Genomic DNA, 22770 nt, shown 5'->3' on the forward strand with positions numbered 1-22770 from the left:
ATTGTTATTGTCATCTATAAACAGGAAGATAAAATCGGGCGGAATGCCACCGAAGCTTTCAGAGCACCACTGACACCAAATGGAAATAGCAGCATTTGTAATGCCTGCTCACTGGCTGCTTTTGTCACGGCTTTACAGAGGCCAACAGGAGTGACAAAACACTGTTTAAAAAGTGCAGGAAACAGAGTGCAAAGGCAGTTTTTTTTAAATCATACATTATATTATGTATTTTGTTTTTTGAAGTGCTGTATATGAAAAATGCTTACCAGAACATATTATTGATTTTTTTTTTTGATCTACAATTGTCAGGTTAATCGTTATTCTAATAGACGAACAAAAAACCCACCAATGTATCATACATCTAGAGGACAGTGCTGTTTGAAATACCGTGGAGCCACATTATAGAACATGAATTTGGACTTTTTAATGCCTTTGTCACATTACAAAAATGAATTACAGTGGTTTGATGTCAAAAGGATTTGGTACTATATGGATCATAGCTGTATATAGTTGGTGTTTCTGCAAAGCACTGATTTATTTGATGTTATGTTTATTTCTTTTCAGTAGTGATGACTGGGTGAAAGGTATGTTTTTATACTGATGCTCTACTTTGCATCATATTTTGTATATTTTATTATTTTCTTTAGGTGAGGTCCTTAGGAAAGCTCATTGTGGACTTCTACCTCACCTGCACATGTAAACGGTTTTATATCCCCTTTTTGTTTTTTTCCTTTGTATCTAAATGTGCAAATAAACAACTAACTAACTAAACTAATATCAGTCTAGCCTTTTCTCATCTTTACATTAGTTGGATGCAAAAGAGAAACAGCCATGAGTATAGACAGGACTGAGAGGACGCTTCAGTTTGGGTGTCCGAGTTTAATTCACTCCCATAAAATCAATAGCTCAGGTCCTCTGTGGCATCCTGCAGGAGGAAACCTGTGGCATATTGCTTAGTTAATTCAATCGATTGAGGAAGGAGTTTTGTTGGCTTTATTGCCTTGTGTGCATTCACATATATGTGTTTGGCTCACTCACCAATGACAGGTGGCTCATCCATGGTAATGCCCTGAGATTTGAGGTGCTTGCGGATGCAGGCCAACCGCTGCACATTGGGGCCCCAGCGCCGACCCAGCATGTGGACCCTCTGCACCTGTGTAACAAAACGCATCTCCTCGCTCAGCTTGCACTCTGGCCGCCAGTCTGGAGGCGGCACGACACGGCACATGCCAGCCGCCTCGGCCTGCTCCCTCACTGCATCCAAGTACACCAGGGGGTCCTGGAACTCCCGTGGTGCTGGCCGGAAGATAGGGGCTTCACCCAGTGCCGCCCAGCCCTCTGGCCTGCTCCGCTGGCGCTCCCACTCCTTCTCCTCCTCCCGTTCTTTCTGGCGTGCCATCTCTTTCTCACGCTCCCACTCTTTGTCACGGTCGGCGGGCCGACAAGCTGCTGGTTTGAGCTGTCCGGGGTTGTTGGTGGAGGTGAGTGGGGAGGAGGTGGTGGAGGAGGACACAGAGGTTTGTTGGGGGTCTGAGGTAGTGCTGGCACGACTGGGGTTCTGTGGGTTATTCTGGCCTGATGAGGGGGAGGAAGAAGAGGAGCTCCGACCGTGAGACCTGCTCTGCTGCTGCTGTGCTTGTCGAATCAACATCAGCTTGCCGGCCGATGCCCGCTTGGGTCGCTGGTTCACCGGCTCTGCATTGGCTGCTGGTGTAGAAGGAGGCGGGGTTTGTTTAGGTGAGGGAGTAGGAGGTGGAAGTGGGGTAACAGGTGGCGTTTGTTTAGGAGAAGAGGGTGCGGCTGATTCATGTCCATTAGAAACTGGAGTGGTGGAGGTGGTGGTTTGTGTGGCAGCTTTCTCTTGATTGGCTGCCTTCTTGCTGCTGCTGCGCGTCTCCAGAGGTGCGGGTTGAAGCTTGGCCTTCTTGGCCTCAGTGCCATTGTTTTTGGCTTTCTGTTCAATAATTCCCGTCCCCACAGAATTGAGGACCACCTCCAGGCGCCGCTTGGAGTTACGCAGTCCCTCTCGACCTGAGCACTCCCCCTGCTGGCACTGTCTCTGCCCGTCCTCCTTGCCCAGGGTGTTGTGCCGCTGCCCATTTAGCCTGCCGTTGAGGCGAGCGCCGGCAGCCACATTGTGCAGCCCATTGGATAGTAGCACCTGTTTGCGGGTTTTTGCATTGCTGTGGTGGGCTGGTGCCGCTGCTTTTCCTGAGTTGGCCAGCCCATTGCTGGCTGCTGGCTGGCTGTGCTGATTGTGATTGTTCGCTGACGATGGTGCCGAGGCGGCGCTGTTGTGTTTGTTGCTGCTGCTGAGTTTGGTTTTCTTGCCCAGTTCTTTCTGTTTGGCTTTGGTGTAGGTGACGTGGCCCTTGGACACGGTGGCTGTGTACTTCTTCACAGTTTTGGACGGCAGTCGGAAGTCGCGGCTCTTTTTGGCACCACTGACAGCTTGTGCCGAGCCCGACCGCGTCAGCCCATTCACTTTAGAGACCTGAGATCAACAACAAAAAATGGGAGAGAGAGATAGAACACATTAGATGAATTGGACAAAGAATGTTATCAGAATACTGTCGATCAATCATGAATATGATGTGATCGGTAAATGTATTGGAAAACAGGAAACTTTGCTGGACGTGGAAAGAAAGAATCAAGCTTGATCGGATCTCTGAATGGAGAACACACATGAGCATGTTCAAAAATACTATTGCATCAAAGATAGCAACATACTTCCCAAACTGTACCCACACATAGATCCAATTCTATAATCAGAAAGCACGACAAGACACATGCAGGGGCGTGGGCGCACCCACACTCCTCAATGAAGAGGCCAAACATTCAGATGCTAGCTCTGCAGTGAAACATTTGGCTGGTTGGACCAAAAGCTATTTGTGGAAGCCTACTCTATTCATTAGAGAACCGATCAACTGTCTTGATTACTATACTTTCACATGCATAACACTTCTGTAAACTGCAGCTCAAACTGCTGTCAACACAAAGGCTGAGATTTAGAAAAGGATATGTGCAAAGCAAAACCAAAACCACTACATCCCGAGATAAACAACAGTTTAGAATGAGAAGAAAAAAAGAGATGACATGAGAGGGAAAGCAGGGACGGCTCCATGGTTTCTGCTGACAGATGGCTGGACAGTATGAGGTAGGAGGTGGGGTCACTGGGATGGAATAAAAACCCATCCGGGCACATAAAAACAGCCTTTCTTTTGCTATGGGTTTCCTTAAATGCTATAATTCAATTTTGGTGCTATGAATAAAGCTCCTGCATGTGTGTGAGAGAGATAGAGAAGTGTGTATGTGCATATGAATGTGTGTGATGTCTTTGAGGCCCCCAGCTGAAGATCAGAGGTTTTGGTACAGTGGTGTCTGGTTCCATAGCCGGCTCGCTGGCTACAGCTGTGGGAAAAAACACGGTCACCCTCTCCCTCAGTGCAGAGAGCTTTACAGCTGGCTCTGCACATGTACAAATCTATTATGTACAAATTAAATTGTGCACAGGACCCTGTCTAGCTTTCTCTGTCTCTCACTCTCTCTCTTTCTCTGTATCTCCTTTCTTCAACTTATTCCTCCAGTACGCATTTCTAAGAATATCCTTTTTCTCTCCTCCTCTCCTTCTACATCTCTATATTGTTTTCATGGCCCACTTTCAGCGCTGCCAAGAGTTTCTCATTCCCTTTTCCTTCTCCCTGTCTCCCTCCTCTCTGATTAGTCTCTGTGTGTGTGTTTGTGTGTGTGTCTGAGAGAGTATGAAAGAGATGTCTACAGTGTTAAGAGATCTTGTAAAGTTAAAGATCAGTATTTGGCTGCCAATGGCTGTAGTTGTATTAACATAAATTGTCTACCTCATCCTGTTGATTTTTTGATACGATTAAGGTCTGTACAAAACACCTTATGTTTTTTTTAGGAAAAATCACATTAATCAGCCAGCAGCCGGCACTCCTGTCTTAAAGAAGCTCTGGTGGATTTAGTTTTAAAGCTAGGGTGATAATACAGGGGTCCCTTGACCTCTGACCCCATTTCAGAATGAAAATGTGTTCTGTGGATACCCATTAGTCTCACCTTTACAGACACGCCCACTTAATGCTTGTCCCGTGCATTTTTTCTATTGTTTTTTTTATTCTTATCTAGACAATAAAGAAGGAATTGCTTCACCTTGTCAAAATGGACTCCATAACGGTTTTCAATGAAAAATAATGGAATTGAAAGCGTGATTGTAAAAGGAGATTAATCACAATTAACTATTCAAATTCTGCAATTAATCACAATTTTAAAAATTAATCATTTGACAGCCCTAAACCAAATACAAGTTTTTTTTATTCTGAAATATCCAAACAATGCATGCAAAGTAGGGGTAAGCACATCCTACATAAGCGATCATTGTCAAAAATTTATGAACATGTTCCACTGCCATCCATCTACAGTATCTGTGTGTTTTGTCCAGACCAGCTGGAAGTGAACCACAGACGAAAGAAAGCAGGAGGGATGGGAGAGATGGAGTTATCAATCACAGTCGGGGCGCCACAGGAGGGAGGTGACAGCAGGCCCATTGACAGGTTTGCCTTTGAAGGGCTCTCGTGTCACACTTGTGTGTGTGTATGTGTGTGTGCGTGCATGCACATGTATTGTATTGTGTTCGTCTCAGGTGGCGGGGGGCCGACACAAAGACCAGGCCATTAAAAGATAAGGGGGGACTGAAACCTAACCCTGCCTCCGTCAATCATTCCCTTCCAACACACACACACACACACACTCCTCCCCACAATGGAAAAACACAGGGTGACGAGGAGAAAGGGAGGAAAGAAAGGGTGTTGAGAAGGAGTGGGGAGAGGAAAGGGAGACTAAAAGAGGTGATAAAGAACATTTCTGTTTTTATGCAACACATATTTCCTGTCACATAATGAGTGTTCCTCACAAAACAGCTGAAAACTGTCAAAGATTTTATTTGAGAATGAATCACTCATCTGACATAATCTCAAAATTCAAACCATCTTATTTCTTGATTGCTTCAGCAGCCACATCAAGTTCCATGTTACTGTTACTTTTTGTTACGTTGAGGATGAAAGAGTAATGGCTAAAGCAGAACTTATAGAGGTCACTATTATATTTGTCGAGCCACAGTTTGCTGACAAAGCGCTGAATCTGAGAGACACGCTGTCATGACCGCTTCCTGCCACAGGAGGGCTCAGAGGACCGGCTCTCTTCAGGGGAGCTCGGCAAGTCTCCATCGCTTTTCTCTCTTTAATTATTCGGTCTGGTGGCAAAGGAGGATGGCAAGAGAGTGACGATGGGGAAAGAATACGATGTAGAGTAAAGAGGCGGGAGCTAGTTTTGATACTTTGCAAAGAAAGGAAAAAGCAGAAAGAGAGAGGGAGTGGAAGAAAGAAAGAAAGAAAAGAAAAAAGAAAGAAAGAAAAAAAAAGAAAGGAAGGAAGAGAAAGACAGAAACAAAGAGGCCACTAGCAGAGAGAATTTCAAAAGCAATAGGCCTAGAAAAGAACAATGAGCAGAACAAGAGAGACAATGAAGCCAATGGGAAAAAATAGAACACACACACGCACACACACACACACACACGCACGCGCACACACACACACACACGCAACACACACACACACACACACACGCACACACACACACACACACACACACACACACACACACACACACACACACACACACACAGAGTTCTGTATCTGTGTAGCGGATTTCAGTCGCATGTGAGCGGGGAAGGGGAGGGGAGGGGGAGGTGGGTCTAGATGACATCATGTGTTGCTATAGCCCAGCTGAGGCCTGGCAGGAAGATTTTTAACAGACAACATCTGCAGGAGACGGCCCTGAGAAGAAGAGTGGGTGGGGGTGGGAGAGAAAGAGAGAGAGAAAAAGACAGACAGCAAGAGAAGGCCAGCCACAGGATAGAAAGATAGGGGAAAGTTTAACCCTTGCAAAGCTCGGCTGACTGACAAAGGAGGGGAGACACATGCAGGAGAGGTTGGGCAAATGTTTAATCACAGCGTGATTTATAAGTCTTTGTCAGGAGGTCACAGAAGCTCCTTAAAGACATGAGTACACATCAGGGCAGCTAAGATATCACACGACAGCTTTGGCTTATTTTCCATCATGTTTCTTTTTTTTTTAAAGATAATTTTTTGGGCTTTTGCCCATATTATTTAAGGGACAGAGAGGGGATGACTTGCAGCAAAGGGCCGCAGGTCAGTCAAACCTGTGGCCGCTGGCCTGATAGCTCACCTGGCAAAGTGGGCACATGGGGTGTCCTCCAGGTGAGCTACTGTGCACCCCCACAACATGTTTCTGGTCGAGATTGTAAAAGTGACAAACACGTGGCGAACCATCACCAGTGCAAACCTCCTCCTCACCGTGATAACCTCTCCCGATAGGAGAATGAAATAATGTAACAGCATAACTTTGGGTATATATAAATGCACAGCTTGACAGCCTGCAACACATCCATCAAGTGCTACGGCAGTGCGATGACTATCAATGGGTTAAATCCTATGCTGAACTATAAATCAATTCCTATGCCGGAGTCACTTACTGTGCAACCGTCAGAACACCTCGACGGCGAGGCATAAATCTGGCTTAAGCCTTCTTTCCCCTCTGCTGTCTTATTAGGGAGCGATGCAGCCCTGGGCAGGTTGACTTTTAAGCAGCTAGAGAAAGGTCACTCCAGCCTGACACTAATAATACACACAATGCAAAACCCCATTTTTTTTTAAAAATAAATTAACAAGAGATCCAGTTTGTAAAAGAGGCTTTCTACAAAAACACAGCAAAAAAAAAAAAAAATAAATAATGTAATCTTTAACAAACATTTAACCCTTTGAAACCTGAGCAAACTGGCTTGTTTTTTTTTTCAAAAACATGAAAAGAAGGCAATGAGCAATTTCACATGAAATGACCCAAAAATGAGCTAAAAGTTACAAGAAAATTGTTGTAATTAACCTTACTTTAAATAAATAATTGTAAGAAGTGTAGGCCTGGGGGACACAGGCCTGAAGACTCTTTTTTTAGCTGAGGTTTTAGCTACCATCATTTACTTGTCAACTTTCACAAATTTTATGAAACTGCCGAAAATTTTACACCAAGTTGATACACCAAGTTACCGATTTCAGGCATCTGAATGCAGCGCAAGAATACTGACGTCAACCCAGGTTTCAAAAGTAAATTCATATCTGTTTGTTTATCCATTTCCTTACATGTTGAATTATGAGGGGAAGTTAATTGAGGATGGTGGAGGACAAACTACTAAACAAGAAAGTGCAGGGTCCTTTTCAAATGATGCCGAGTCGGCTAAATGCTCCGGCCCTACAAACCCCACCTGCACTCGCCGCTGCATGCAGCTGCTTTGCTGACATCCCCGCTTTTGTTATTTAATTAAAATGGATAGAATCATATTGTTTTATAAAAAGGTCCTATTATGGGGCATGCATTTTGTTGATACGAGCCGCTATTAAATTAAGCAGAACTGAATCATGGTGAATTGAATTATGATAATGCCTTTACCCTTCGGTTTTACACACACAAACCCCGAGTTCGTTTTACGGCTACATAATCACTTAACCTTTTATATGGCTTAGCCTGTATTTTCGCAGTTGGTCGTGTGTAGAAATGTGTGCGAGTTTTGAGCACACGTGGTTAACACACATACAGTTCATGCTAATTGAAGGGAGAGTGAGAGGAGGGGGGGGAGAAGAAGCACTAATCCTTCCAAATGATTGGAGCCATGTTGTCAAGGGCGAGATCCGTCTGTCTGACACAGCAGCCGAGAGAGAGAGAGAGAGAGAGAGAGAGAGAGAGAGAGAGAGAGAGAGAGAGAGTGACGCATGAAGAGAAAATGAGTAAGAGAGAGATGGAGATATAGCGAGAGAAAGGTGGAATGAGAGCTCAGGAGTAAAAAAACAAAGCAGCTTGAGACGAGTCAAAAGAATCACGCAGGGTGCCAACAGTGAATTTAAAAAAGAAAGTAGAGGAAGAGTGATAGAACAAAGGCTGGTGAGTAAGTGGGGCTGAAGTTTGTCTTGGCAGGCACTTGCTCTCATTGAGATTCATTGTTGGTTTTACTGGACAACTCCAGCCACTTAAAAAACCTGAAGCACATGCCTGAGGCTGCATCAGACCAGTACAACAACAACAACAACAACAACACTGGATCGGAGGTTGCCATTCAACAGGAAGGAAAAGGCACGGGAGGAAATGGGAAAGAAGACAGAAAGGGAGCAGAAAATGAAAGCTGGCGCCTCTGTGGACACTTGCTCCTGACGAGCTAATGTGATCATACAAATGCCACTTTTCTTACTAAAGCCACCCCTGCACCCTTTTCCTCCATTTCCTCCTCTTCTTTCACTTTGTGGGGTTCCTTGAAACCTACTAAGTGCCACGGAGAGGGAGGCAGGCTTTCAAAGCCCCTAGCCAGCACTACTAAATATAGCTGCAGTCGCAGCAGGCCAAAACACAATCATTACTCTCCCAGACACAGTGGATGGAGAGGAGAGGAGGAGAGGAGAGGGGAGGGGAGGAGAGGAGAGGAGAGGAGAGGAGAGGAGAGGAGAGGAGAAGAGAGGAGAGGAGATGAAGAGGAGAGGAGAGGAGAGGCAATGGAGGAGGAGAGGAGATGGAGGAGAGGAGATAGAGGAAGACAGGAGAAAAGAGGAGAGGAGGAGAGAAGAGAAGTATAAGTCAGAGCATGGATGAGGTAAAGGAGGAAATCAGCAATAAAAAGAAAGTAGAGGAGGGAGGCAGCAAAGGCACAGGAGTAGTTAGGACAAATCATTGAGGGGAAGATAAAAACAGGATGTGACAGATGGGTAAATGAAAATAAGAGTCAAGAGGATTGGAGGATTTCAAATGGGCATAATAGCCAAACAAGCATGCGGCACCTCGAGCCTGTTAATACAGAATACTCAGCGGCATCTGCAGTCACAAAAAAGGTGCCATAGAAGTTTCCCGATAAGCAGTGGTGGACTGTAACTAAGTACATTCTCTGAAGTACAGTGCTTAAGTATGAATTTGAGCTTTATTTGAGTATTTTCTTTTCATGCTACTTTATACTTTACTCCACTACATTTCAGTGGGAAATATTGTACTTCTCACTTCACAATTATCTGAAATTTTCAGTTACTTGATAAAAATTTGAGTTTTTTGGATGTGTTTTTTAAAAATGGATTTTTCTGCTTTGGGTACTTCTAATTTTGATATGCACATTTTCCTGAATTTACTTACTTTTGCTTAGGTACCAATTTCAATGCAGGACTTGTACTTATATTTCCACAGGCTGGTATTAGTACTTTTACTTAAGTAAAGGATCTGAATACTTCTTCCACCACTGCCTAAAGGAGAATACTTTCCATGCCCTTGTATTTTCCGATCTCTTTTGGGGAGCTAATTAGATTCTTTTATCATTTTCCTCTCTACGTGATATTCAGCATGTTATGGCTTTGACATTCCAGTACTGGCTGCTCCTGCCCATGCAGTACCTGTTTGCGCAGCTCCTCAGCAGCTCTCCTCGGCGGCAGCCCGTTGGCTGAGCCTCGACCGCTGGCCAGGGCCTGCTGCTCCCTCATGTGCTCCCGTGCCTCCGCCCGCTCACTGCGCTCCCTCAGGAGGGGCGGAGGTGGAGGCGGCGGAGGTGGCAGTGGCGGGGCAGGCGTTTCCCTGCCGTGAGTTCCCGCCTTGGGCCTCGGACTCTCCCTGGTCCCTGCTTTACCGTGGCTGTTGAAAACTGGAAGGGGAGAAACAGAGGTATCAGATGTTCTGCTCTTATGATTCTTAATTGATGTGGGAGAGGAAGATCTCAAACACAATTAAGGAAAGATCTCTTATTAGCTTTAAGTGGCTATTCACATACTTGAAATTAGATTTGAAATTAGCTGGAACAGTTTAGAGAGAAAATTGCTGTGAAAATTGTTTTTCCATATACTATTTCTTAATAGAACTAACAACAAGACAGCAATATTGTTGTTGTTTCTTCTTGACCAGTGATCTGCTCCCAGTATATGAACTAGGCATGTCATAATACACTAAGATAATGGAGAAACCTTGAGGTTCTTTATACTTGTATAGTATTCGAAATCAGTCTTAAGAACACTTTTTTGAAGGTCAGTTTTCATGGCACACTTAAGCATACACATATAGTATGGAAATAAAAGAGGTGTATGAAAAGGACTCATTATTGGTTTTCTGTGGGTGTTTTTATGGGAACGTGGATTTTTCAGATCAATTTGACTAGTGTCTATGGTGTGCATGTTCCACATTTTGCAGTTAGTGTGTCCACCAGTATTGTACTTGTACTGGTCTGGTCTTGGTATTAACTCAATCTGAACCAGTCTTGCCTTTGTCTTAATACGCTCTGATCTTGATCATGACTTGGTTTTGGTTTAGGTTTTGACTATAGCATAGGTTCTTAGTTAAGGGCTCTATTAGTACCCCTTTTCCACCAATATGGAACCATTGAGCCCACCTAATTTGGAAGTGTTTAGAGCATTTAGACCAAAAGTTAATTGTCTGGACCCTGAAAACTTGGTTTCCATTATAAACCGAAATCACATCAGGTCTTCTTTAACCTGAGGTGTGAACCATGACAACGTGGCCATAATATTCTACGCATCATATTCTACAGGTTGGAAATAAGAGAATGGAAAAGGCAATAATGGGAATGTTATGTGAAAAATCATCCAAGAAAAATTAATAGTATAATAGTATAATATACAACAGAACAAAAGTTTGCAGGTGATCAAAGCCATCTGCCATCTTGCTACTACTGTTGTGTACCATTGTGCATTGTGTAATGCCCTCTGTTGATGACACATCCTTGATTACAATGGCTCTGATTGAAACTGATAAAAAAGGGGGGTTTGTTCACTAGATAATTTCAAAGTTCCAAAAAGTCCTGAATGGAATCAACTCAACAACGAGAGCTAATTTGGCAGAAAACGGGCACAGCAGAGCTGTAGGGCTGCCCCTTAAAAGTCAGAGACTAAAATCATTAGTCGTAGACCCTCAGTCCACTGAGATTGCTTCAAGTTAAGCAGTCATTTTTTTTCCTGTGCAGTGTACTTGTGGGGGTGTTTTGGTTTCGACATTTTGCTGCAAAGTGAGTGCTCTTGACTTTTATGCTACTCATAAGGGCAGTGGCACGGAGGAAGAGAGACTACACTGAAAGGTGAATTCACCAAAGCAAGGTGAATTTACAGCTCACAGAAAGTTAACAGGATACACTCTGGCTTTTGTTGATATCTAGTGTCTGCAAAAACTGTTGTTGCGCATTTGCAATCTGTTGTTAGCTCCATTGGCTTGTTAACTATATGACATGAATGCCGCTGTCACACTGATCATCCCACTGAGCCTGTTCAAACTTTTGTATGCAATATGTATGAAAAGTAAAACGAATTGTCTGTTGTTCGTATTGAACAGCCAGATCTAATCCGACTGGTATAATTCTAAGTCGGGTACAACCTTAGAGAGCAGCAGCATGACAGACTCTGCAGTAAAGCTTTGCAAGATTCATTGTTGAGATGTAGGGATCTATACAGTATATATGTATACATTTTTTAATATTTTTTTTTAAAGTTTTGCAACCTAGTTCCTAATTCCTAATGTGCACAAGGAAAAAGTAAATAAATAAAACAGAAAATAACACCATGAAGAAAGCAGGACGCTGTGGAAAGTTCCTATCAGGTAGCAAGGCTTAAATACCCTCGGACATATACTATGTTTTTTCAGGCTACCGTCTACTTATGCCAATGCCAATATGTGGACATAAGTCTCAATACCCCCCTGTAGTGCAGAATGGCATATAAAACCCTGGCACCAAACCACAACGACCAAGTGGAAAAGCCCACGCAAACATTGGAGCGACAGGGTTTTGGCTAACATATAGCCCCCAATCAGTAAACTATGCATGATTTAAGGTGTGCATGAAAACGTCTTTATACTACATGTCAATGAACCTGTTCAAAATGGACGCAGGCTGCATCAGCCCCCCGGGATGATGCTAAACGAGTCGAACGGGAGCGAGGCAATTAACATACACATTGAATAGCTCTCTCTTCAGCTTTTATGGGGCTCAATTTAAAGTTTCACGGCGTCTTAATATCAACAGGCAACAGGCTGTGTGGAAAGAATGACAGGAGGCCACGGCACAAACACATAGCGCATTTACAGCACACAGGCAAAGCACAACATATACAGTATGCTCCCCAAAGCAAGGCCTGTGCTGTTAGACGATACACATGTGCATTTTTGAGCATCAGTGCATGTTTCTGTCTGCAGAAGTGTGTGTGAGCTCCACTGTGTGTGTGTATGTGTGTGTGTGTGTGTGTGTATCCACTCATAACCACAAGTGAGCGTCTGCGAGTCTCTCGGGCCCCCGGCTCAATGAAAAATGAGAGAAATCCTGACATTTTGAGAAGTGAGCTAAGCAAGAAACTGAGCCCAATAAAAGCTGTTTAATTTAGCTATGTCAACATGGCACATGGCCGAGTGGGAGAGAGAAGCGGAGAGACGGAGCGCTGATGAATGGCCTACAATGTAGGGCCTTTCCTGTCTCTCTTTACCTCCCAGAATAAAATGTTTCGCTCTCCTCCACTAATTCTATTTCTCCTTTTTCTCAACTGCTCACCCCCTCCTTTTCCCCCCACCTCCCCAAGAGCCCATATAACCCTGCTCCGGCTGGAGAGTGGCCCAAGCTGCATATTAAAGTGTCACGTTTGACACCACTCTTAAAACCGCAAAATGGACTAAGGTGTGTGTGTGTGTTTGTCTCTCTTTGTGTGCATACCCAACAGAAACACTGTCTCAACAGTGTGCGTGTGTGCACCTACGCATGTCTGTTTCAGTGTCCTTAACCCCCTCATCTCTATTGTCCCCTACAAAGTATATCTGCCTATTTCCTTCTTATCTATTTATTCAGCATATCACAGTGAAGGCGCCGAGCTGCTTTGCAAACAGTGTTGGTATACGAGATAAGAAAGGAGACTAAGCTGTCCTCATGCACACAACAAGCCTGGATTTGTTCAAACAGGTTTCAATATCCAACTGTTCGTGCTCCTTATACAGATATGTGCATATGAACAGTTTATGTTTCAAGCTGCAGCTACAGATGTTCACGAAAGAATGAGAGCGCGTATCTGTGTGTGTTTTTGGGGGGTAGACGCCGTCAGTGAAGTATACAAAGGCAATGCATGGTTCTCCAAGAGTTCAGTTCAAGCAAATCTATGGACCTCTCTCCCTTTTTCTCTCTTAATCCCACCAGTCTCCCCCCTGTCTCTCTCCTCCACATTCCACTCAAGAGGATGACAGAGAAAAGAGCTGAGCAAAGCGTTCACCTTTTGAACCTTTCTGGCGGCGATTCTACAGAATAAGGAGGGAGGGAGGGAGGGAGTCAGGGAGGGCCAAAAAGGAGGAACCATGAGATCTAGCCATTGTTTTGTGGGGGAATGCCTGGCCGGAAGGACTGTATGTCTCCGAAGTCTGCCAGGGAGGGAGGGCCTCCAGGTTAAAATCGTTTTTCTATTGCTCTGTAAAACAAAACTCTTGGAGCAATATTTTGGATTCTATGAAATGAGTGCATGATTTACCTCATACACTGCAAAAAATATCAATTTTGTTGAAGTTAATTTATAATTGTGCCCTAAAAATTCAGATTTCTTAATTTAAGCAAAAATACTGCCTGGTGGTTGTAGGCATCTGTGAAGCATGTAATTTGCATTTACAGTTTACATCTATGCCTGTCCAGACTCATATGTAGCCATCGCAGAGGACAATGCTTCAAATATAACTGCAAGGAAGCTACATCTAAAACATGGATGCTTCACACACATCTACAACCCTGCAGCAAAAAATATCTATGTAATCAGCACAGTTTCAAGGTGGACTTAGCCACCTTCTATTTCTGAGTTATGACATTGAGCAATGGCCAGAAAAGTGCTTTAGCTGATCTTTATGATGTTAGTTTGACCTTTAACCTTTCGGATATAAAATGTCATCAATTCATCATTTTATCCCATTAGACATTTGAGTAAAATTTTTGTCTTGATTAGTGTATGAATTCTTGAGTTATGTCCAACATGTCACTGATGGTCACAGTGACCATGATATTTAACCTTTGACCACCAAATTCTATTCTGCTCATTCTTAAGTCCAAGTGGACCTCTCTGCCAATTATGAGGAAACTCCCTCAAGGCCTTCTTGAGATATTGTATTCGAGGGAATATGACAGGGTCACAAAGACCTTGAGCTTTGACTACCAAATTCTCATCTAGTCATCCTTGACTCAAAGTGGACATCTGTGCCAAATTTGCAAAAAACTACCTAAAGGTGTTCTCGAGATATTGCATTCACAAGAATGAGACAGCTGCAAGGTCACAGTGTCCTTGACCTCTGACAACTAAATTCTAATCAGTTATTTATGGAGTTTAAGTGAACTTTTTAGCCAAATCGGGAAAAAAAATCCCTCAAGCTGTTTTTATCACAAGTATGAAACAGACAAGGTCACGCTGACAATTACTCTAAAATCTAATCAGTTCATTGTTGAGTCCAAGTGGACATTTGTGCCGCTAAAAGCTTTCTTGAGATATCACAAAAATGGAATGGACAGACAGACAGACAACCCAAAATCATAATCTCTCCGGCCTCGGCTATTGGCAGTGCCACGGCATCATTGCTTGATAAGATGCCGTGCACTTGTTTTTACAGTCATCAGTGTTGGGTTTGGGAGTTTGTTTTCATGGGCTCAGATGCATGCATGCAATTTCTTAAATGTTTTGCATGTGTACGTGCCCCAAGGGGTGTATGTATGCTGTCACTACATCGTGTGTGAGTGTGTGTGTGTGTTCGTGTGTGTGTGTGTGTGTGTGTGTGTGCATGTGACGAGGGCCCCGGCCAGCTGTTGCAGTGCGTGCATAAACACCTTGTTAGGGCTTAGCAAGCTAAGTGTTAATTGGGGTGGAAAGAGTTGATGTGCTGCTCTGCTATCCCATGTGACTTAGCCTCGTCTCTGCAGTGGAAAACAAGAATGCAAACTTAGGAAATTACTCACGTTCACACATGGAGACAAGCACTACTACTCTTCTGTCCCATGACTCATTCCATGCTCCTGTTTGGCCCGACTCATTCTCTTCCTCTATTGCATTTCTCCATCTTTCACTCTCTCTGATCTACCCTTCGAAATGGATCTTTCCATTCTCCTCTAGTTATTCTGCTGCTGCATCATCCTTCACTCCCCTTCTTTTTAATTTCCCCTCACCTCCCTCTTCATCCATCTCTCTCCCTCAGAGTACCTTATCTTTTCTTCCTCTTCCCTCACAATCACCACACTCCTGCACCTCTTCTGTTTGATTTCACCATGTTAACTCCTCATTCTCCTCGGATGATCAAAAGATATTCTCTCCCGTGAAACTGCTCCTCTGTATGACTGCTGTCCCTATCAAGCTCTTGGAATCTGTAGGTCGGTGCTACTCCAAGCTTTAGTCCTGTCCTTACCATGCCCGTTGAGCGGCTGCCTGGCGGGGAGCTTGCCCTTGCGGGGTGTCGAGTGGCAGGAAGAGGAGGCTGAGGCTTGGCTGTTGCTTCCCCCGCCGTGAGAGTGGATCCCGCCTCCGTTCTTCACCTCCTCCTCCTCCTCCTCGTCATCCTCCTCCAGGTCCTCCTCCTCCTGGGAGCTTCCGAAGTAGGCCATGTTGCTGGGCAGGGCCGATGAACCTGAGTGCAGCGAGGTGGAGGAAAGGAGGAGAGAGGGAGGCAGAGGGGGAGATGAATAATAAAGAAGAAGGTTGGGGGAGAGAAAAAATACACATTACAATGTGAATTAAGTAAAAGGCACTGCAACTTCACTGTAATTCTGTACTTCTAACGTAACACCTTTCTTACGGGAAAAAAAGTAATTCCTTTTTTATTTGAATCTCTGACAATGCAGATGAATCAACATCAATATGTGAGTGGTGAAATATTAATGTAAAAATAGAAGGTGCTCAAGCGTTTGTGAATAATGGTGAATGTGCTGCTGTTTTTTTCATCTCTTATTATCCCAGCTGGTGGCCTATTGATGCTTTGTAAACTGCTCTGCACATAGCCGCTCCATTGTTGCATTTGCACACACACTAAAAACACACAAACATAATCAAGGACATGCACAGCACAGTGTTGAAATGATTTGCAAAGCGACGACAGTTTTACTTTAACACGATTTATACTGTGTCTGAATTGTCTTCCTTAAATTGGACGTCTTTGGATTTAGCATTTATCTGCTGACCTTCGTTTTTGGAGTTTTGGAGTCCTGTAAATGTCACTGCAAGATATTAGCAGCAATGCTGGTGCTTCTAGCAATATGAGTTACATTACTTACAAGGAAAGGGAGGGGATGACTTGCAACATATTCTGATGGCTTGAGTTAAAGCCAGAGCACTGGGAGTATGAACCCGGCCGTCTTTCCACAGAGACTCTCCATGTTGACAGCTTTATTGAGACATATATACTGTACATGTGCTCAAATATCTAACTCTGTAAAAGAGTTACTTTAGAAAACCAAAGAGTCACTGCTGAGCTAATCCCAAATCTGCCGCTTTCACTCTCCCAGACAGGATTACTGTCAATCTCTTCCCCCTATTGGAGAAGAAAGCCGATGTTCTCTCGCTTTCCCTTTTCTGTCGCACTCAATCACTTTCATTGTCATCTCGGAGAAATCTAGCTCAATAAGTACTGGAAGGAGGTAAATGGTGTTTGGCAGTGGATAGCCTATAATGTTACCTCAGTTAGCCGAATGTAGACACACACCCTCATAAAAGGTCATAAAGCCCAAAGCTATGTTATTAAATCTCATAATGTTGCACTCGTAAATCAGCGTGCAAACAGCTGGTCCGGTCATACAGATGCAGGAATAAAAATCTCAAGCAGGCTTGTAGAGTGTTGCAGCAGTGACTGGCACTGTATGTTTGGAGAGAATATAAATATTTATAGAAAAGTTGTAAATCACTTAGAGTTTATTTTTTCATTGCGCTGCATCATGCCTCAGTATGCTTCCAGAAACATCATAAAAATCTTTTCAGGAATATGTCGATCTTTGCCACGAATAAAAAAAACAGACCAGGAGAACAATTCATTTTTGTTTGTGTGGAAAGCTTCTAAATTAACTTTTACCTGAGGAGCTACTGCTGCAAGGCCAGTGTGAAGGACACACGAGATTTCTGCAACTGGAACTTTTCCCTTTTAAGGGTACCAGTCAAATTATGGCAGTACTACCGGGTACCCTTTTACATTAAATCAATCTGTGCCAAATTCTGTTACCTAAGAGCACACCTGGGTGAAAAAGCAAGGTTTAGACAGGAGGCAGAGACACTGCAAAGCGCCCAAAAGCAATTTTGCATTTCCTAAGATGGCAAAGAGTAAGGCAGAGGAAGGCAAGTCCTGCCTTCAGGATCCGAGGAAACCCAAATTTGCAGCCAGGAAGCCACCCGTGGAACTCTGTGGCTGACTTCCTGGCTTAGGGGTGCTTTGCAGTAGAGACAACAGTGAGAAAGGAGGAAGAAGTGGTGTAGGCCAGCAATGGAATGAGCCGAACCTATCGCTGCAGTGCCAGTTTTAGTCCATCTGGTATGCATTCCTTTCTACTTTATGTTTAAAACAACCTTGTATCATGCACTGAGACACACACACACACACACACACACACAAGCAAGCAGACAGAGTGGCCTAGCTGTAAGTGTGATTATAAAAGAGCCGAGGAGGAGAATCACTTGTTTTTGTTCAAAATGTTTTTTGTTTTTTATTAGCCTATAGAAGGAAAGTACAGAAAGGTACCCTTGGATACCACTACCAAATACAAACTACTGGCACTGGGGCAGGTTCAACTGTGAAAGGTACCCAATACATTTCCTGTATACATAAAGTCTGGGCAAAAAGCAACACAGCTGATTCCTTAATGTTAGTCTTTTACTGCTGAAAATAAATGAAGGAAGCAGACTCTTCCTCAATAACAGAAGCAAGTCTATATGTGTGTGTGTGTGTGTGTGTGTGTTACTAGAAAGGGCAGGCACAGTTGGAAAAATTTAGTAAAATCATTTTTAATTTGCACAATTAAATCTTTGTAATGTCATGCCTGCATGTTTTTGTTTGTTGTTATAGTTGACTGGACTGTGTTATTATGCAACATCCCCACAGTTTTGATTAAATCTGCCCGTTTATGAGCAAGAAACGATGGATTTTATGAATCCTTTATAGATCGATAGCATAGCATCAGCAACCACTGTGGTTTTTATTACCCTCTTTAAGGGGCCATCGTGTTTAAAGGGCATTAATGGGAGGCTATGCCCGATTATACGTCAATTAAAATAATGTTAAGCCTCTGAAAAATAGGTTGAATTTAACTAGCCTGCATTAAGCTATACAGAGCACTTAAAATTACACAGTGAGTGAATTAAGAATTAGCCAAGCCAATTATTTAATCGCCGTTCTTGTTTTGGAGGGCGCTGAATACTTATCTTAGATTTTACACGTCCAATACCTTATTAAGCGGCTTAATGGAAATATAGAGATAACGCAAGTATGACACCAAAATAATTACATTTTCCAACAGACTTACAAGTGGGATACATCTTGTACAGATTAGAACATGATAGAAATTAGCTGCTAAACTTTGCTAGTACTCCACATGGTCTCTATTTGGACAGTAGACAGAAGAGAATAAATAAGTGCCTTTTGTAATCAGTTTGTGCACAATATGACACACACATTTACACAGGACAATGGAGCTTGGTTTGGAAACAAGTGTGTATGTGAGAAAACACTCAGTCCTTTAATGACACCCTGACTAAGCCTAGGCTTTCCTCATGACAAAGGAGAGGACACAGTTCAAGGCTTAACTGGTGCTGACCAGTACCATGCAGAGTGAGCACTGTTAAAGCATTCTCCTTTAACTAGCCCACATATGCGGAGTGAAATAAGAATAAAACTGATAACACTAAAATGAATTTTAAAAAACAATAAAAAGTAAGAGTCCTTAAGGGATTACTGGAGTGCTAAAGCTAGAAAACCCTTGTTCTTTCCCCACCAACAATCTGCTGTGAGTTAACTTTAACTGATGTTGATTTGACGGATAACTTTATGCTCTTGTGATGAGAACATAAAATAAAACGCATGTTGAAGTTATTATTTCAACGCTCTATTCTTTTCGAAAAAACAAGATTCATCTTTGAACATAGACTGAATTATTCTAAAGTGCACCAATGACTATTAGTGACCAGCCAGGGGACCTGCGGTTACCACATGTCGTATCGCATTTATTTTGCAAGCTGACTGTAAATTTCATACTCATATCAAAGCTTTTTCAGACACTAAAAAGTAGAGCCTGGTAATGATAAATCTGCTTGTTTCTTGGATCATGCTTTTCACTCAGCAGCTCTGCCAGTTTCTAATTATCTCCTCAGAGAGCTGGAGAGAAAAAGAAATTCTGTAGTAGCAGCAGATTCCCTGATCAGATAGAGTTTTACCTGCTCTCTTTAACTTGTAAAGGGGATCTGTAGGGCAGAAAGTAACTGTTCAACACCGGTGAAATATGGCTGTTATATAATCATTGTAACCCACGAGGTGACACCTGTTTCATTGCGGGCGGAGATAGATTCTCACACCGTGTCTGGTTAAAGAAGCCCTCAGAAGCTCTGTCCAGTGTGCCTTTATGTCGTGGTTTCTTGGCACACAGCAGCTGAAGTGGGATGCACAAAATTAGAAGTGGTTAATCCCGTGAAGCAGTGCCACTTTGTAGCAAAGTACAATCTTCTGGCTTTAAACCAGAGAATCAACCCTTGAAGAGTTCGGCGACCGCAGTGCACAGACACAAAAAGCCACACACATGCACTGAGACACACACACACACACACACACGAACAAACACACCACACGGACACCTCGTTTATCTTGGCGACAGAGCAAACGCTCCTCTCTTAGACCAAACAAACACACAGGGGCGACACACACACTGGCCCAATCAGCTTCTAATGACTTGCTTCATTAGCTAAATGGCTGTAATTTACTGCTCTGAACGGGGGTCAGAGGGCCAATGGCAAACAGACCACAGGGGCACTGGGGAGCAGGGATGGAGGGAGGAGTGTGTGCTTGTTTGGGGGTGCAGAGATGTGCAGAGAAAAATGTTTAAATATATTAGAGGGAGTGTGTGTGTGTACCTTAACAGAACTTCTGTACATCTAAGAACCAGTTTAACATGGAAAAATAACATTTTCAGATGTATGTTAAGTGTTGATATGAGCCCCTCTAACACATCCACTGCAAAACTGAAATTATCTAGACATTACTGGAGGAGCTGTATGTAAGAACACAACTGTCCAAATCACTTCGAGCAAACTTTATTCTTTAGAATCTGGATCCACATCAGGTTTGGTGTGCTGCTTTAAAATGCCTTTCCCAAGCAATTAAACCTCTTGGGGATATTGATTTTAATTTTTTTTAAAAACATGGGAAAAAGACAATGAGCGACTCTACAATAAATGTCTGTTAAAAATGTGTAAAAGGTGACAAGAAAATTACCGGAAAACTAGCTGTTGGGAGATTATTAGATATTATTATTTTTTAAAGGTCATATTGTTGTTTTTTTGGTTTGTTTCATTTTCTATCTTTTCTTTTGTTTTCTTTTTTCAGTAAATGTCCTTGTAACTTTTTGTTTTACAAATGTCTTGCTAATTTTCTTGCCATTTCTTGCTCAGTTGCTTAATTCTTTTTTCCCATATTATTGAAAGAAATCAAGCCAATCAGGTGTCAAAGGGTTTAATAGACTTAATCCTGCTAGCTCTCTCGTGAAAAGTCTGTGTAACATCTGATTGAGCCTATGTAAGAACAGAGCAATTGTCCAGAGAATTCACAGTGAGCGAGTGAATGTATTGATGACGTTAATATCGTGAGACTTTGCAAAGCCAGAAGAAAAATAACAGCCGAGGGTAAAGAGGGAGGGTTCTTTGCATGAAGACTGTAATGAAAATGTCTACCTGGCGAGAAGATGAGATTGGGGTCCTTCTCTAAAGAAAGGATGACGCCGAAAGCGTCAAGTCCTGCCTCCTGTGCCACCCATCGCCCAAACGCGTCTGACACACACAATCTCCTGTTGTGTGTTTCATGTGTGAAAGGGAAACTCATATAAAAAAGTTCATTTGAGAAAATAGCTATGGAGTAAAATCTAAAAACAAAAAAAAAAAAAGAGAGATAGAGCAGACTGTGAAATAAAAAAAAAGAATATAAGCGATGTAAAGATTTTTTTTTTTTTTTATCTGCCAAAAGAATGGTAGAAGACAAGGACCAGACATCAGACACAAACAGATGTAACAATAGCACAACTGTATACTTTAATATATTCAAGATCCCCAAAAATAAGACTGTCTAGGATTCTGGAGAGAGGGAGAAAGGAGAGGACACAAAAAAAGGCAGACACACAGAGCCAGCCTGCCAAACGGATCTAGTGGTCCAACACTGACCGCTGGCATCCCGACTACGGGAGTGGCTGCAATACCAGAGACCCCGAATCCATCAGCTCCTAGAAGACACATGAATGCACACACACACATGGTAAAAAAACACAACTCAGTCCATCCAGACCTCAAACAGGGCTCCAGCCCAATCCCCCAATTACACCATCTTTTCATCCACCTCATTCCGACCGCAGACAAATCATAATTAGGTCTGAAAGAATCTATTAGGATTGTCATTTTTAACGGGGCGCTTGGGGGGGGGGGGGCATAATTACAAACCCTCCATTCTCTGGCTACCCTTCTTTTGTCCCCTTAACTGGAACTGAAACAATGAGGACAATTTAAATAGTCAATCAGGAGGGTTTAGCTACCATGGGGACATGTGGACGTGCTGACTTAGAACAAAGTGTACGAGTGTGTGCACAGGAAGAGTGAGGGGTGTTTTTTAAGGGAAGGTCAGAAAGGGAGACAAATGTGGGTTCTCTGGCGTGGAGAGGAAAAGTTATCTCCTGCAGCCGAGCTCTGCCAAAACTGTTCATCAGTCACTGGGGGAGAAACACAGAGAGAGAGACTGAGAGAGGATTAGGGATTACATCTCCAATTGACATTCCTTAATGTCAGCAAAACCATTAACCCCACAAACAGTGGCTCTGCTCTTAGAGGAGAACGCAGAGTCAGTCGGTGTTGCTACCAGCTGCACAGCATCATGAGTGACAAGAAAGTCACAACTCTTCTCATACAGTTTCCAGGCTTTAATCAAATAGCAATCACACATTAGAGAGCAAGAAAAGTACCTTATCCCTAAGGGAAATTCGGTTGTCACAACAGCAATGCACTTGAGAGACATGAGTAGCTGTCGGACTCGAAATCTTACTCCCAAGGGTGGGAATGTGCTTCTAGTTAAGCGAGATTCTCAGACAACAAAAATACCATCAAACAAAATCAAATCTAACAATCCAGCTATAGAGATAGAGGTCCCAAGCACAGTTCCCAGGATTGGCAGTCTTTTCTTAAAAAAGAAAAAACAGATGTGCAAAGTCCACATTTGTCTCATATGCGTAATCACATACTGGGAATCTGAGGTCTTTGGTTCACTGGGTCAGGGCTGGGGGGTTATGTAAGCAGAGCAGAGAAGCTGGACTCGCTGAACCTGAGAGAGAGGCACCATGACAGGACTGGCAGGCACGGAAGAAGGCCCAGAGGGCAAAGAGGTAAACACGGCAGTTGTGCACATATACACAGGCACGCACATATACACGCAAAGAAAAATCACACT

General features: G+C 43.2%; 1 protein-coding gene across 1 annotated transcript in view; it reads right to left on the bottom strand.

Annotated features, from left to right (window-relative positions):
- jarid2b (jumonji, AT rich interactive domain 2b) overlaps positions 1-22770 on the bottom strand; it is a 144873-nt gene that overhangs the window by 12499 nt on the left and 109604 nt on the right. Inside the window, exons 5-7 of the mRNA XM_042506788.1 lie at positions 15511-15729; positions 9507-9751; positions 1039-2494 (exon numbers count right to left, since the gene is read on the bottom strand). Coding sequence (XP_042362722.1) covers positions 1039-2494; positions 9507-9751; positions 15511-15729 — 1920 coding nt within the window. The remainder of the gene's footprint in view (positions 1-1038; positions 2495-9506; positions 9752-15510; positions 15730-22770) is intronic.

Source organism: Plectropomus leopardus, chromosome 18 (assembly GCF_008729295.1).
Source record: "Plectropomus leopardus isolate mb chromosome 18, YSFRI_Pleo_2.0, whole genome shotgun sequence".
In the NCBI taxonomy this organism is placed as follows: domain Eukaryota; kingdom Metazoa; phylum Chordata; class Actinopteri; order Perciformes; family Serranidae; genus Plectropomus; species Plectropomus leopardus.